The sequence below is a fragment of the Trematomus bernacchii genome, unplaced genomic scaffold (assembly GCF_902827165.1).
Source record: "Trematomus bernacchii unplaced genomic scaffold, fTreBer1.1, whole genome shotgun sequence".
In the NCBI taxonomy this organism is placed as follows: Eukaryota; Metazoa; Chordata; class Actinopteri; order Perciformes; family Nototheniidae; genus Trematomus; species Trematomus bernacchii.
Genome location: NW_022987656.1, coordinates 6,357,192 through 6,374,590, shown reverse-complemented (window position 1 = coordinate 6,374,590; position 17,399 = coordinate 6,357,192). Strand labels below are relative to the sequence as shown.

General features: G+C 39.7%; 1 protein-coding gene across 2 annotated transcripts; it reads right to left on the bottom strand.

Moving 5' to 3' along the window:
- Positions 1 to 4,573: 4,573 nt before the first annotated feature.
- Positions 4,574 to 16,865, bottom strand: cx28.6 (connexin 28.6). Of its 2 annotated transcripts, XM_034135296.1 has the most exons (5): positions 16,677 to 16,865; positions 15,537 to 15,623; positions 7,663 to 7,854; positions 6,057 to 6,358; positions 4,574 to 5,949 (listed from the first exon to the last, which is right to left on the bottom strand). In XM_034135296.1, the coding sequence occupies exons 3-5, from the start codon at positions 7,831 to 7,833 to the stop codon at positions 5,607 to 5,609; spliced, it is 816 nt and encodes a 271-aa protein (XP_033991187.1). In that variant the 5' UTR covers positions 7,834 to 7,854; positions 15,537 to 15,623; positions 16,677 to 16,865; the 3' UTR covers positions 4,574 to 5,606. The 2 variants fall into 2 exon arrangements, with proteins under 2 accessions (XP_033991187.1, XP_033991186.1); XM_034135295.1 differs by lacking the exon at positions 15,537 to 15,623 and having other exon boundaries at positions 16,677 to 16,861.
- Positions 16,866 to 17,399: the final 534 nt, after the last annotated feature.

The following is a 17,399-nucleotide window of genomic DNA, read 5'->3' as shown; positions in this document are numbered from 1 at the left end:
TTACCTGTCTGTATTATGTTGCAGCTCAGCTGATTTTGAAATGATGGCAAAGGGAGAGTGAAAACACAAGGTGCATTTAATACTACTGTTGTATATAAGTACGCATACTAAACATGTATTCTATCACTGTATTATATAAGTAATCTTGTTAGTGTATATTAGTAACCTACTGTATGGCAGGTGGAGGGGCAGTGATGTTACAGGTGGAGGAGCAGGGATGTTGGCTGGGTGCTGGCAGGTGGAGGGGCAGTGATGTTACAGGTGGAGGGGCAGATTCAAATTCATATCACATCCATTACTGATGCCATTTGTCATACTTTGTTAAACTCACAAATAATAAAGTTCCATAACTTCAGTTGGAAACAAAGACCACACCTTATCTCCCCAAGGCAATTTCCCATCCAATAGGTGTGCTATATAGGTGTATATAACCCTTTCTCCTGTCTGTTTCTCCCTCTTTCAGCACAAGAACCAGAGGGGGATTCAATAGAGCCTGAATACCTGCACTGAGACCCTCACCCTGCACCCTGAGTCTCAACTCTCAAGAGTTTTTCAAGCCTTTCCCTGTTATTTGTATTAAACCAAACATTAAGCTTCCCAATGGTGTGGTCTTCGTTTTGTGAAAAAGTGCAAATGCAGTGTTTGAATATGATTACCTCACATATTTTGTTGCAGCTGTCTGTTTTGATTGTTAAATTGCTCCTGCTGACTTGAGCCAGCCATTTTTCCCTCCTCTCTGTGTCAGTGGGGAAGCCGTACATTCTGATTCTTACTCATTTTTCGGAGCGATTGGATCATCCCCAGGCAGCACAGCAAACCAAGGTGGAGAGTATATGCCAGGACAACACGGAGGAAAAGGCACAGACAAACTGCATGACATGCTATTCAATGTTTATTGAATTCCATGTATTTACAATGGATGTTCCTAAAACAACACATTTAACATCATAATCATGTTGCTGCTAGTCCATTGATAGTCACCTGTTGGTCTCCTGTCCTTTCTGAAAGTCATAAAGATGACATTAGTTTAACAAAATTTTTTCGAGAAATGACCCCTTAAATGATGACTTCTGGTGATGTTAGAGGGGGGGGGAAAGGAGAAATCGAGGCTTAAAAATATGAGAAGACTGATCAATACCTCCATAATCTTCAGTGTGGAAAATATTATTTATCAACCTGAACATCTACTACTTTACCAGGAATTTGTGTTCTCAGAACTGGTCTGTTTTTTTCTTTCTTAAAACTGTTCATGTTTTATGAACCAACACCTTCACCAAGTAGCTTTACAGTGAACTGCATGTGAGATATAAAATTAATAGCATCTTTTCAGTAGCATTAATTATAAATATTTAAGTGGTTCAATACAAGTCACTACAGCATTTCAAACTGAACTGTGAATAAATGCAATTTAAAAAAAATAACCACAGCACAAAATGTCATAAATTGTGTTTTTTCTTTGTTTCTCTGAGGATTATTTACAAACAGGCTTATTTACATATAGCAATAACTCAGAAATGAAAAAGCTACATCGTCTAACACGAACAACCAGTTAGCATAATGATAATATATGTGTTATGTACAATGTAACTGGCTAGAGCAAGAAAGAACATAAAGTTTGCAAAAGGTTTAAATAACTTCAAGTATCTGTCTTCAGATTACGTGGAGGTTTTAGTCCGATGGGAAGCAGATTTTAAGCGACACCGAAGATAAACCAAAAATGTGGTGGAGCTGCAAACCGTGTAGTGTTGCTGGGACAGAACAGGAGCTATAACCGTTGGAAAATACATCACAGACAATGCAACAAACGTGGAGACAGAACAATCACTTCTGTGATAAATGCCCACTTATTAATAAACTTCTAACAACCATGGGAAACCTCCTCTCTACATATAAAGTGATATCCAAGCATGGGAAACAAAAGACAGCATTTACCTGTTTGCATCCAGCTAGCCAAGCCTTTCTTGTGTACCAGCTACTTGTGAAGCCTCGTGTATAAATTTTGTCTTTTTCACGAGATTGCTGCGATATATTCAAATCGGGTTGGTCCGGTGCAAGGTCTTTAAGCAACAATTTATCTGCCAAACTTCTCCTTTCGAAAGGATTGGAGATTAGCTCTTGAACAGAATTAGGCGGGGACCGAGGTCCGGAGACTCCACCTGCACACGAAGCCATCCTCATCAACTACTGCGTCAACCGGATACGAGTCACTGTCCAAACTACTCACAGACTGCACTGGGCGCTGACATTGGCGCCCGGTGACCGTCATCTTTGACGACGCTGATTGGCTGAAATTATATTTTCGCGGCATAGTTTACACGTTACAGATAGCAACAGTCAGCTGCTGGTGGCTGCTGCTGCACTGGTTGAAGGCTCCTCTCTTAGCGCCCAGACGAGAGAAGGTGCATGGGCAAGGCCAGGCAGGAAACATGTGACTTATCAGTAACTTTAGACATCGTAACACAATTTTAAACGAGATTTTATTGTAGATTATACATTTTACTGATACCAATTATATAATATTTACCTTGTTCATTAAAAATAAAAATAAAAACATATATATCTTTTTAAACATATTTTTTTTTTTTTATTTTAATTTTAATTATTATTTATTTATTTATTTTTCAATATGGGAAGAGGTGGGGCGGCGCCCCTAGCGCCCCTATGGACCGGCCGCCACTGTGCAGTCATATGTCCCGCCACGAACTTCCGGGGAACTATTGACTCCCTGAACCACGTGACGATCAAGCATTTTGGACTTCCGCTGTCGTAACTCTTCTATCTATATGGCGCTGGTATTTAGTATTGTTTGATGGAATTTATAAAACGGACAAGTCAAATCAAGCAATCTGATTGGTTCTTAGCCGTGATATACTGAGCGTATACCACGGGTAGAATTGTAGTTACTTTTCACAACAAGTCAGTATCCCTCTGCGTCTGAGAAAAACTGTATACAGTTTCACGTCGGGCCGAACCACGCCCCTTAGTTGTGATATAATGAGCATATACCACGGCCTGTCGTGAGCTATTGCTTAAGTATATCAGTGTATTAAAGTCAATACTTCATTTATTTAAACCAATATCTTTTTTCATTCTTTGTACAGTATGAAAAAAGAGTCTTTGTACCTGTGCTGAAGTTCACTGCTGTGAGGAGTCCAGTTCTGTCTCTCACTCTCTGGTCCAGCCTGTCTGCATCACCTGGACACTTTAAACAAACAGATGTAAAGTACCATGTGTACAAACAATATAACTTATTCTCTTCTGTTGAACATGTTGGATTGTGTATTGTCAGGGTCCTTTTTATTTTACTGTAACTTTGGAAGTTGTGTTACCAATGCTTACTGTTTATTTGATACCAATTTGGTAATGCAATTAATAAAAACAACAAGGTTTGGGTTCGTTCTTCAGATGACTGTGACGTTAACGTGTAAACTCAATAATGAACTCCAGCTCAACCAACCATATTGTAATATCTAAGTAATCATCTTGAAATATGACATTAATAATTGTAATATACACACATCTTATTGTGAGGTTGATTTCACATACACTACTTCGACATTAGCTTGTCTACATACTTGAGCATAGCCAATTTAAATTAACCTTAGCGATGCATACAGTTCCTACCTACATAATAAATTATCTCTCTAAATTACAAGGATTACCTTATTGGTAAAGTGGTTAAGGCGATGGACTGCTAATCCATTGTGCTCTGTACGCGTGGGTTCGAATACCATCCTCGTCGGATATTTTCATTTCACGATACAGATCAGGGATTACTAATATGGATTTAAAAAACTAAGATTACGGAGTAAATTTGACTAAAGAGCTTTTAAATGTAATGCCAGAGAGTATGTCTTTAAAGCCATACATGTTATGTGGTAAGCAACACAATCCATTTTAAGGTAACTAGTACTGGCAAATAGGAAAAATGCAGAGCGTGCATAAAATGACATGGGAATTCAAAGTGGGTTTTGCGGTCTTGTTACATGCGCCGTCCACGTGAACAGCTGTACAAATGCCAAACCACCAGCACGTGATTTTATACAGGACAGGGCTGCACGACTAGTTGTGCATGTTCTTACCTTGATAACTCATCAAAAGGTGTTGACAGTGGCTGCTTCTTTGCGTTTGTCCCTTGAAAATGAATAAAAGGTACACCTTATTAAAAACCCGGAAAAGTCTATAGACAGGGTTTGTTTAACTTGGAGAGTGCTTTCAAATGCTGCCATCTAGTGGTAACAGAACACAACGACACTATTTCCATCCACATTTTGATTGAAGACCTTTCCAACTAAATAATTGCATTCATGTGCACAATATTCTACGCGTCGTGCATGCTGGCTCACTATAATTGTAAATTGTATTACTATGTATTGCTATGACCGAGCAAAATGTCTGTATTTTTAGGGTATTAAAATAGAGAGCCAAAAGATACACACAACTTGAATCTGCTGCTAAATTAGATGTCTATCAATTATTACACTTCTAGTGTGTGTCTTACTGTTATAAGGAGCAGAATAAAACGTTATATATCTGTGAGGAAAACATAGAAATAAGATTGTATGACACTGAGCTCAATCAGCATTTTTATTTTTCAAGCAATTAAATATAGCATTCTATGGGTAAAAAAACCATGTCCTTAACAAAATTGGTTGGCAATTAGCATGTTGACATTCCAGTTGACTCTTTTCAGAACAGAAGTAGTCTGCTTTGTTCCTGAGGATTTAACCAAAGATAAAAGTACACATCACCTTGTACAACTCTGCAAGTGTCCAGTCTGTACAGCAAGGTGGTTAAATATATCCTCTTAGCATTATCTAAATCTAGATTTAGACCATCTCCCATGGTGCAAAGAGACACACCTTGATGGGTAAACACACTCTTCATGTGGGGCATCAGTTCCTTTTGGTCCTTTTTTGTAGAAAAAATATGATCGCACTGAGTACGGGAGGCAATCTTCTTCGCATTCACACATTTAAAAAAGCTACGATACCAAGTACTGTAATGTACAATACACCATACAATTAAAATTACATTGATATAAAGTTGTTGGTTCAAGATAAAAAATAGATCAACAATGCCCTCACACACAACACCAGACTCAATTTGTGCTATAAAGCCAGCTCCTGGATGTTTGTCCTCGTATATTCGGCCGTAGGTTGATGACATGGGGTGGCAGGAGGTAGATGGTCGTCCTCCAACTGGAAGGTTAGTGGTTAAATCCCCAACCCCTGCAGTCAACACGTTGATGTGTCCTTGGGCAAGATACTTATCCCCATGGCATGGACCAAAGTGTGTGAATGGGTGAAAGCTGACTTGTATACGTAAAAGCCCTTGTGGCTGGCAAAGTCAGGAAAGCGCCATATAGATGCAGTCCATTTACCATGTCCAGGTACAAAGAGGAAATCAAATATCTAAACATAAAATTACCAGTAGTCCTTGTCTTACAAAATACAACGGTCAGTGTTGTAGAACCTAATATCGGACAATCATGAATATTTCATGTACAGCGGGATCAGAGGATCTGCCCTTGAGTCAGTCTTTCAACTTTTTCAGGTGACTTTTGGTCCTGAAAACAAACCCATAGTTTATTGACCCCCCGAGTCCTAGAGGGTGGTACTGATCCCACCTTCTCTGATCTTCTCCCTTCTGTTTAAACTCATCTGGCTGTCGGACAGAGTTGGGTCAGTCTTACGATACTGGGACCGGGGGGGCGCCATGTTGGTGAGCTTGTGCTGCTCAGCGAATAGGAGCCTTTGGTTCTCTTGGCGGATCCTTACTAATTTGGAGATGCGCTTGCCGATGAGATAAACCATCTCGCAGAGACACATGAAGATGCACACTGCACTGGAGACAACCATGAACAACATGAAGATCTTTTTCTCTGTTGGCCGACTGATGAAGCAGTCCACAGTGTTGGGGCATGGTGGCAGTGAACACTTGGACAACCTAAAAGAAAACAGTAGATACGATTAAAGGCGAAACAAAAAATCAGCGGATCAGTTTGTTCTGTACATGTTTTTCTGCAATAATGAAAGTAAAGATATGAGCATTACTTGGGCAGGTCGTATCCATCGTATATCCGATACAGGATGTAAAGGAATGCAACGTCAAATCCGGCTTTGAAGACCAGACTCAGCAGGTAGGTCCACCACAGCCCCCCTCTCTTTTTTCCAGGGTTGGCGTACAGGTGAGAGCCGTGGTGCAGCTCAACGTATTTGGCGTCCTTTCCTTCACGGTATTTCACATGAGCCATCACCATCAGAGACGGGCAGGTGATGAAAATCAGCTGCAGCGCCCACAGACGGATGTGGGAGATGGGGAAGATGTGGTCATAGCAGATGGTGGTGCAGCCAGGCTGGAAAGAAAATATATTTTTTTTAAAGCTTTTTGCATTTACTGGTTTTGACTATAATGAGGTCTAGGGCTTTTATTTCATACCACTGCTAATGGAGCTGTCATGAAAGAATGAATGTGAAACAATACCACTATTGCTGGCAGAAAGTTATAATAACTTTATAATAGTAAAAAGCTACAATACATTTATACCGGCAGCACTTTTTAGGAAAAAAAAGGAACATTCCAACAAATAAATACAAAGTATTTGGAAGGGGATTTCAATAAGAATTACAGACGAAAATAAGTTTACATTTATAAGGTTTGCCTTTAATAAATATTGCTAATTGTCTGCCAGTTACATGGTGTTGTATATGCTAAGACCATATCCTGTGATCCTAATATATTGACGAGACATGATATCCTTAGATTAAGTCTGTAGTATTCCAAACATCAGTGGATCTTACAGTTCCTATGATACGACTCAAACATTTATTTTGTTTAAAGAGTGGTGCCGTGATGACGCATTTTTGTATGCTGATCCGGAAGTTAATATCAAAATGGCTGCCTCGACCAAAAGTAAATGGGATTTTTCCATTGGATATTAGAAAATTGGTCTGTGGCAAACAAACATCTATAATAGTTCTTTCAGCAGGAAAATCTCCACATAAAAACACGACTTTTACAATAGTCGAAGCCTATATGCAATTGCCAGTTGTTGGGTAACATAAATAGCTAACGTCATGCTATAAATGAACTACATCACGGCCACACGACTATGTCACCATGAATAAGTTAAAGGCGGACTCATGTGACTGATGACATTTACTTTTCTTCTTGAGCCACTTGTTTGCAGTCAATATTTTTAAGAAATGTTAAAGCTTGACCAGTGGGTCATATTTTATGTCGCAAAACGAAATGTGAAAATCTCTTCAGTTTGTATTAACCACAGAGCTTATTTCAGACATCTAAGGCAAAAACACATTAAAAAAAAACGTTGACTTCGAAACAAAGTAACCGGAAGTGCTAAATTGCTGACTAATTTCCATGATAAGGTCTCACTACTTGGCATAAGCCTACATCTTTCCATCTCCAAGGCCACAATGGTATAAAGTTAATTTAGGTTTTAGCTAAAAAACTAAACGAGAGCTTATGTTGATTTCACATTACACCTCAAAGCTCATTAACACATCAAATTAGCAAGAGCAGCTTCCCAAGACATATCTTAATACATAATTTAAGAGGTGCCTCCTAGAAGGACACCACATCTCCAATAAATGATTATCATTTAAAGATAAAGAAGTGTTGTTCGTGTGTTGATCTCACCTGCCGAGTATTACACACAAAGTCTTTGTTCTCATCGCCCCAAACTCTCTGCGCTGCCACCACGAACACCATCACACGGAACACAAACACCATGGACAGCCAGATCCTCCCAAACGCAGTGGAGTATTTGTTGACTCCACTGATCAGACTCTCCAGCCCCGACCAGTTCATCCCTGCTGCTGTACACTGCACCTGGAACACAGAGGGACAATGAAAAGAGGGTTATTTTTCCAACAGAGACAAAACATGGCTGAATTATTTGTGTAATCAACTTACATATCAGTGCTTTTAATTGGTATGCTGACTAAGTCTTTTATTGTCTTGCTATGTTTAGACACATCTTCCCCCAAGCTCACAGATGCAGGTTACATGAAGAGCAGCTGCACCCAAAACTGGCATGTCTGACTCACAACATGAACAGACTTGTTTATCTACCATACAAGCTAACCACATAGATCTGCAAGGAGGGAGGTGACATTAGAAACAGTTTTATCTGTCTGCAGGCTTTTTTCACCGTACATTACAAACTATTTTTAGAATTGTTAACACTATTAGCCGTAGAAAAAGAGTCATTCATGCTCAGGCGGGAAAGATATGTCTTAGTTTGCGGGCTTCAGTGGTTCGTGGGTATATCAATGGACCATCTGTTGGTTTCTTTTGTTTCACCTGTTTTTATTGACATATAGATGTCAGCAAGACAGTGTTGCTACCTTTTGAATGTAGCTTGACAACCCAGCACTTTTTGGTTTACGCCACAGGCACATTTTGTAAGTCGAACACTTTTTCAATAGACAAGACAGTTCACAATTGTTCAACAGGTTGTGGGAATACTCTTATTGTTAGCTTAGCACAAACACTGGAAGCACAGTGAAACAGGTAGGCTCAGTCCAAGCTTTAATATGCTCTTTTTATTCTGGCCTGGAACACTTACTGTATTATCCACTGGTTACGTGTCAATTGCTCTTGACTATAGTATTATAGTAGTATAAGTATTTTCATACATAAACGCCAGTGAAACCTCAACATTTGAATGCTTTTACTTTGGTTTAACCTAGCTGTTTCCAGACTTATTAAAGTATTTGTGCTAAAATAAGATAACCGTTAGCTAGCTTAAACTACGTTTTACCCTGATCGAGTCGTGACAATCTGCTAAATCTTAATCTCGGCCAGTCATAGACTCAATCAGCCTGTCCACCTCCAAAAAATGACCAAATAGGTCGATTGTTCAGCAGCTTATTACGACCTATAGTCACGTTTTAAAGTTTAGCACCTCTAGTGGTCGTGTAAGAAACAACAATTTGCGGCAATTGCAAACGCTCCGGAGGGTCGTATATTCACAAATAACCCTCTCTGGAAAATCCCAAATTGTAGAATAGTTTGGCCATTAAAATGCTTTTTGATTAGATTTCTAGCGAGAAGTGTATTGTACTTTTAGAATCCAGGTCCAGTCGATGTGTAGGATCTATAGTTTGATAGATATTACGAAGATGATTTGAGGTCTCGCCAGGAGAATGTGTATATACTATGTCTTTCCCCTATTCATTTCTATTGACGGCAGCCTCCATGTAAAGTTGGAGTCAACCCTCACGGAGTGAAAACAGTATTTCCGGTCTCGAAGTTTTCATAATAAAACCGGAACTATTCCCCTCACTGTCAAATTATTTTACAGTGATATCTGCCGTACTAATCCACTAAAAAACATTAGTTTATCCTTGTTAATTACACAACATTAATTGGTTTAAATTGTGTACAATGCTTTTGTGTTTTTAACCTTCGATTCTGAGAAACAAATAGTTTTTTGGGAGTTTAGGATGGCAGAAGACACGACACTACCCATAATCCTCGGCTATCGTTTGGGACTACAACATCCGCTTTGCTTGACAAACCCCGTGATTAGTCCTCAAGCTCTGTGATTGGATGTTGGAGTGGCAGTGCGCCAAGGTTACGCCGAGCTTCTAACAGCTCTTTGAAATGGAATGAAACCACGGCAGACTATCCAAAACTGGACTCGAACAGGTCCCCCCCCCAGAACTACACATGCTAGCTATTGTGTGTTTCGCAACAACATTCGCACGTCTCTACTGGGAATTGTAGTTTTAAAAGACGTTTTCGTATTTCCCATAATTAGAAGTTGCCAGTATTAAACTGTGTACATCCCTGGAGGTTTAGGGGATAGGAAAAACTCAAATGTAAAACATATGATTAATAAATGGGTGAAAATTGCTTGTGTCCATCATGGGCAGCATTAATATATACCCACATGACAGCTATGGTCAGAAGAGCTTTATTTAACAGCTGGTCTTATGTCTGTGACCCCTCCTGTTGTTAATTGATAAGCCTGAAACATGCACTTGTCAAGGTTCAGAGGCACATTTTGCAAATATGGCAGTAGCCATCGATCATCTTAAGATAAAATAAGATAAGATAAGATATACTTTATTGATCCCAAGTTGGGAAATGTTTTTGTTACAGCAGCATGTACTACTTTGTTCTACTCCACTACAATTCAGAGGTTAACCTGGTATTTGTACTCCACTATTTATTTTAGTTACTTTGATTCTGATTAATGATGTGAAATATATACAACCCTTAAATCAGACTTTAGTTACACCTGAGTCAAATTCAGGGAAGGTGATTGTCAAGTGCCAAAATAAACTATGCAATATATTAGACGTTAAGTACTTTGTCAGACTTAATATGTATCTGTTGATACCCCCAAAGTTTTTTTCTTATTCAAAAGAAGACCTTAACTTAAAGTATTCTTTAATGTTTAAATAAAGCCTTATTAGTTTGTCTGTTTTGCACATCCATCCATCCATCTTCTCCCGCTTATCCGTGGTCGGGTCGCGGGGGTAGCAGTTCCAGCAGAGAGCCCCAAACGTTCTTTTCCCTGGCCACATCAACCAGTGATGGTTGATCCCCCAGCGCCTTGGGACTGGGGGATCCCAAGGTGCTCCCAGGCCAGCGAAAATATATAATCCCTCCACCTGGTCCTAGGTCTACCCCTCGGTCTCTTCCTAGCTGGACGTGCCTGGAACACCTCCCTAGGGAGGCGCCCAGGTGGCATCCTTACTAGGTGCCCGAACCACCTCAAATGGCTCCTTTCGACGCGAAGGAGGAGCGGTTCAACTCTGAGTCCCTCCCGGATGACCGAACTTCTCACCTTATCCCTAAGGGAGGCACCAGCCACCCTGCGGAGAAAACCCATCTCGGCCGCTTGTAGTAAGGACTCATTCCCTACTTGGAGTGGACAGTCCATCGGTTTCCTGCTGAGAACCATGGCCTCAGATTTGGAGGTGCTGATCCTCATCCCAGCCGCTTCACACTCGGTTGCGAACCGATCCAGTGAGTGCTGAAGGTCGCAGACCAATGAAGCCATTAGAACCACATCATCTGCAAAAAGCAGTGGTGCAATCCTTAGTCCACCGAACTGCAGACCCCCTCCCCCACGGCTACGCCTCAAAATCCTATCCATGTATATTACAAACAGGATCGGTGACAAAGCGCAGCCCTGGCGGAGGCCAACCCTCACCGGAAATGGGTCCGACTTACTGCCGAGGACCCGGACACAGCTCTCGCTTTGGGAGTACAGAGATTGGATGGCCCTGAGTAGAGACCCCTCACCCCATACTCCTGCAGCACCTCCCACAGTAACTCCCTTGGAACCCGGTCATACGCCTTCTCCAAGTCTACAAAACACATGTAGACCAGATAAGCATACTCCCAGGCCCCCTCCAGGATCCTTGCGAGAGTAAAAAGCTGATCCGTCGTTCCACGACCAGGACGGAATCCGCATTGTTCCTCCTTAATCTGAGGTTCGACAATCGGCCTGACCCTCCTTTCGAGTACCTTAGAGTAAACTTTCCCGGGGAGGCTGAGTAGTGTTTTGCACATCCTCCTATTAATATCTTTGGACGTCCTGCACTAAACTGTTTTATTGTAGAGATCACTACAGTATCTTCTTGATATTTTCTATTCTATATTTCTATCATTGACCTTCTACTTTCCCCTTATTTTGTATGTAGGCTACACTTAATATTTAAATGTTTTCATCAAATATAACATATTCAATAAAAAAAATCAATAACGTGCTTTAACCACTAGGCGGTGCGGGTTAAAAAACTGTCAAATTTACAGTGTTAACACAATAAATTATACTTTATGAAGATGTTACAAATAACACACAGCATACAATGCCATAATAATTGTGTATTATTAGTGTAGGACACTTATGTATGTATAACATCTGAAGATGTGTAGTTTTATTCATGTTTTCACATAATTTTACAGGATATTGCTATATTATTTCACATATTGTAGTTCTACACATTAAAGGTAGGGTAGGTAAGTTTGAGAAACCGGCTCGAGATACACTTTTTGTTATATTCCATGGAATACTCTTAACATCCCGATAGCAATGAATATCTTAAGTGCTTTGACAAAAGATCCATAAAAAAATGTCATCTGTGGAAGCCGTAGTACTGTAAAAAGCACGACCAATCATTTTAGCCGGCCCGGCTAAAATAACTGGATGGCCTACCTGCCTGTCAGCCTTCCATCTGTGCACAAACTTATCTCGTGCCCTCATTGGTCATGTGCGCGTTCATGTGTGTTGGAGGAGGGGCTCTGTAAGGAAGTGGCAGATTTTTTCCGGCTGTGTATTTTCAAATTCTAGCGCACTGGAGCTGGTTTCTCCAAAATTACCTACCCCACCTTTAATATCTGAGGTATATCCGTCATTTAATGGTAAGCTATTGAAATTCTGATTCCCTAGATGTGTCTCCCATCACCCAAAACCCCTGACTATTCTCTCAACTCAGTATTTACATTATTTAATTCAAAGAAAATCAGTAATATCTTTTAAAAAAAAAAAGTCCCTTTCTATCAGCTGTGCACCGTTATGGTGTAAATATAACCTATCTACCAATTGGATCAAATATAAAAGTCAGCCGAATTACTATTGATACTGCAAGGAGACGTATTGTGTGAAGAGAAGGCATTTCTTCCAGTTTGTCAAAAGGTCTTCTAATCAGGGCTCTATAAATAGAGAACTACGGCAGATGTGTAATATTTAATGCAGCCGAACAGTGTATTACAATGCCGTTATGTGATGACTTCCAAAGATAAAAGCAAGCATACTCGGAATAAAGTATTTTTAATTTTTTTTTTAAATGTTTTCGGATTTCATATCACATAAACACCATATCCGTGCATTGCGGCTAAAACATCCAATCACCAAGCTTGAACAGTAGCTGAGGATTATTGGTAGGTAGATGTTTTAGCCTATCAAAACCTTTGAAAAAAGAAATGTGTCTCTCAGAATCGAAAGAGAAAAACCTATGGGAAAAACACAAAAGCATTGTACACAATTTAAACCAATTAATGTCGTGTAATTAACAAGGATAAACTGATGTGTTTAGTGGATGAGTACTGCAGATATAGCTTTAAAATAATTTGACAGTGGGGGGAATACGGTTTTATTATGAAAACTTCGAGACCGGAAATACTGTTTTCACCCCGTGAGGGTTGACGCTAACTTTACATGGACGCTGCCGTTACACGTTCTCCTGGCGAGACCTCAAATCATCTTCGTAATATCTATCAAACTATAGATCCTACACATCCACTGGACGTGGATTTTAAAAGTACAATATACATTTCTCGCTATAAATTTAATCAAAAAGCATTTTAATGGCCAAACTATTCCACAATTTAGGATTTTCCAGAGAGGGTTATTTGTGAATATACGACCCTCCGGATTGTTTGCAATCAACGGGAGCATCAGCCCATATGCCGCAAATGGTTGTTTCTTACACGACCACTAGAGGTGCTAAACTTTAAAAAGTGACTATAGGTCGTAATAAGCTGCTGAACAATCAACCTATTTGGTCGTATGAGTTGGAGGACTTGTTGGACTCAGATTTACCACCACATTTCTAACAAACACACTTTCTTTAAAAAAATTAAAATGCCACTGCTCCCCATCTGCTGTAATACTTGATGCTTTACTTTTAATGCTAAATCAGATGTTGCTATTGCACAAATTGCTACGTTTTTATCCTGACATTTTTTTTTCTTATGTTATTGTAGTGTACTTTTATTACATGTACAGCACTTTGGCTCGAGCAAAACTCGTTTTTAAATGTGCTTTATAAATAAAACTTGACTTGATTTTGAGTCGTTACAATTTGCTCATCTAATTCTTGGCAAACCTTAGACTGTATATACAAATTAGGACCCAATTTCTACACAAACACCCTTCCTATAAGAAAGAGTCCGCTGCTCACCTTCTACCTTAAACATTGTAGCTTTACATTTCATGCTTAATCGTACATTGCTAATCAGGGGCGGACTGACCGGTACTGAAGTGGGCCGGTCGGACGATGTGGGCCGGTCGGATAAGTCACTAGCACCCCCCACCCCCCCCCCCCCCCCCCCCCCCTCCCCCTGCTGAGGAAAAGGCTATTATTGTAACAAATCAAATTGCTAAAGCTCTGTGAAATGACATGATGTCTAAAGTTTTTTGGTGTCATTTGTGTAAGGTAACGATACTTCCAGTAGTAATTGCTTTTGAAAACGACCTTATAATTGTATCACGGGGCAACCTCAATAGCCTTTGTTGTAGCTGGCCCAACAGCATTTTTAAGTTAGTGTATAATTTTTTACATTTGACAAAAAACATCTTCGCAATTTTAATTCCACCATAATTTGAAGCCGTGTGGCTGCACATTTGTGTGCTTGGTTTATTTAAAACCAAAGAGTAATTTGGTATTCTATCCTGGATACTGTTAATTCAGCTGTGTGTGTTTAGTGTCTGCTCACTGCTGCTGCTGAATGAACACATAGGGAACAATGGCGTGTGTGCTAAAGTAATGAGGTTCATGAATGAAACAGTGTCATTAGTCTGTATAAATATAACTTAAATCATGAACCCCCTGGTGCGTGTGTCTTAGAGTTAATGTTACTAGATACTGAGCTCTAAGTGTGTGTTTTAGTGTGTATGTTTGTGTGTGAGTGTGTTTATCAAATGTGTACTTTTCTCTGCAAACAAAATCTATGTACTCAATCAGAGCTCTGTTTGACATTTAAATCTCATTGTTTCCAACTGCACGTGTGGCTAGCATTGTAGAGATTGTTAATCTTGTACAATATAATAAAGAGGCCCTATTGTGCTATATTGGTTCATTAATTAAAGGCTAAAATCCCTGTTGTTTTTGTGCGCCTCCATTGGACTCCTTTGTTTACTTACAGATCATAGTGATATCACTATGTAACACTCATGCTTCTATTGGCTAGTGCTACAACACAGTGTACGTGCTAAGGGGTGGGAAATCTCTAAATGGTTGACCAATCACAACAGAGCCGGCCAGCTAACCAATCAGAGCAGACTCGGCTCTCGTTTCAGACAGAGGGTGAAAAGAGGTGCTGCAGCACATGCAGGCAGTATGAGAAAAATAGAGCTTTTTGAACATTAAAGCATGGAGACAAGTCACAGTAGAGACACTAAATACTAATATGAACCTGAAAATGAGCAATGTAAATAAAAACTAGTGTGTCATTCACACAATCATCTTACTTAAAGTCCAATCACATTACTGGTCATAAAGAGAAATGATATCCCTATGTGATCGGTAACATCATCATTAGGTCTGTATAGTTTACGAAGCAGTGAAGGATCGCGCACTGTTTACAACGAGTAAAATATTTAGATTTCACAAAACAGGAGAGGCTCATCACTCAGGACTGCTCCATGTTAACACTTTAAAATCTGGATTAACTTACTCCACTTAATTATATTGTTGATATTTAATTATAGACAGGTATTTAAATGTGTTTTTGTTATTATATCTATGAACCCTTGTGTGAACTCTTACCTGTGCTATCCTGTTTCAACCTTATTCCTGTTGCTGCTTAACCTGTTATGCCCCATTCCTCCGCGGGCGGGGGAAAAATCGCAACATCTGCAAGAAACAGCGTCTGAGCCGGGCTTCTTATCATTTAAAAACCTATTAATGTGTCATACCCACTCATACCCACTCAGCTATCAGACAATATTAACCATTTTTAGCAAAACGAAACATAAGGGTAATAACAAAGGCTCTGAATTAGCCCTGAGTGAAAAAATGCTAACACACTTAGCACAGAACTCACGTTAAAATACCCTTATTACTTATCGTATCTGCACAAACAAGATATCAATTAGCAAGCTGAGATTGCACAGATTCGACAGGTATTGGTATCATTACTGACCGATCCGAACTCGCGACATGAGAAGCTAACAAAGACATCACACCACGTAGCATTAGGTAGCCAACACGGCAATATGTCTTACCTTTGTCTTATCCTATCTTAGTTAAGTCATTAATGTTATATACAATAGTATTTATTGCAGCTATGAGGCTTATGGTGATATGAGCCTTTAATTAAATGTAACATATTTCCCAGTAAGTTCTACCCGTCTTCCTACCCTTTGCCGATTACGTTCGGCTGTTCTAAAATATCAAATATTGATGAAAAATATGTTGAAAAGATGTTTCTTATATCGTAAACAGAGGAATTGTTTTAATTTAGGAAGGTATTAAATGTAACATTAAAAGAGAAATTGAAAGTGTTTTACTAAAACGGAGACAACTAGACTAACATGGTCATCAGTGTGTGTATAAATGTTTAAATATAAAGAGGGCTTCATTCCATAACGCCTTTGCCTGTGTGCTGAATCTACGCTTTAGAGGAAAACACTCATTTTCTTTTCACTGATTGCTCAACATCTGGCTACACTTTGTGTCTTAGTCATAGCAAAAGGAAACATTCCTGCCTTTGCCTTTTTTAACTGGAATTAACCTAAGGGTTTTTCTACATATAGGCATAAATACCAACTTGTGTCATGGTATTTTAGGGTAAACAAGGAACTGTAACTGTAACAGTCTGTGGTCAACTTAAACACTGCTGGCTATCCTTTGTTTACGGTAACATGTGATACAAACTGTATGGAAATCCAACAAAAATAACCTTACCTAGTGCTGAAACGTTGATACAATCCAAAACCCAATAGGTGGACACCAGCTGGAGAAGAATAATATACCACAGTTGAGTTAAAAAGCTTAACGTTTAGGGAAACTCAAGTTAAACCATTCCACTGCTTTTCCTCTCTGTCTGTCTCCTCTCTCGCCCTTCCCTCAGAAATCCTGCCAAACCAGATTCAGCAGCTTCTACGTCATCACACACACACACTTAACATGTTCTGTCTTGTCAGGATACAGGAAGACTCCACACCCTTTGAGCTATGTAACCTAACACCTCCTTATACATAAGAAAAATAGTTAACGTTTGCTTTACTGAGCAGGGGAACAAAACATCCATCCTTGCCAAACACAATGTGTGTGTGTGTGTGTGTGTGTGTGTGTGTGTGTGTGTGTGTGTGTGGTGTGTGTGTGTGTGTGTGTGCGTGTGTGTGTGTGTGTGTGTGTGCGTGCGTGCGTGTGTGCGTGCGTGCGTGTGTGTGTGTAGGAAAAAGAGAGTAAGAAAGGGAGAGAGAGATGCCACACCCAAGAGGAGGTTAGGGAGGAATGCAAATGTTTCCCACTCAGCGATGGGTTCACATGGTAACACAGCAACAGAATTCAATCCAATTTAAATAATCGAGTTAGACAAAGGGACAGAAAGTCCATACAAAAATGAAAATAGAAGTCTGTTTGGGAGTTTGGTGTTTCCTTTTTGTAATTCAAAATGAACTCTTA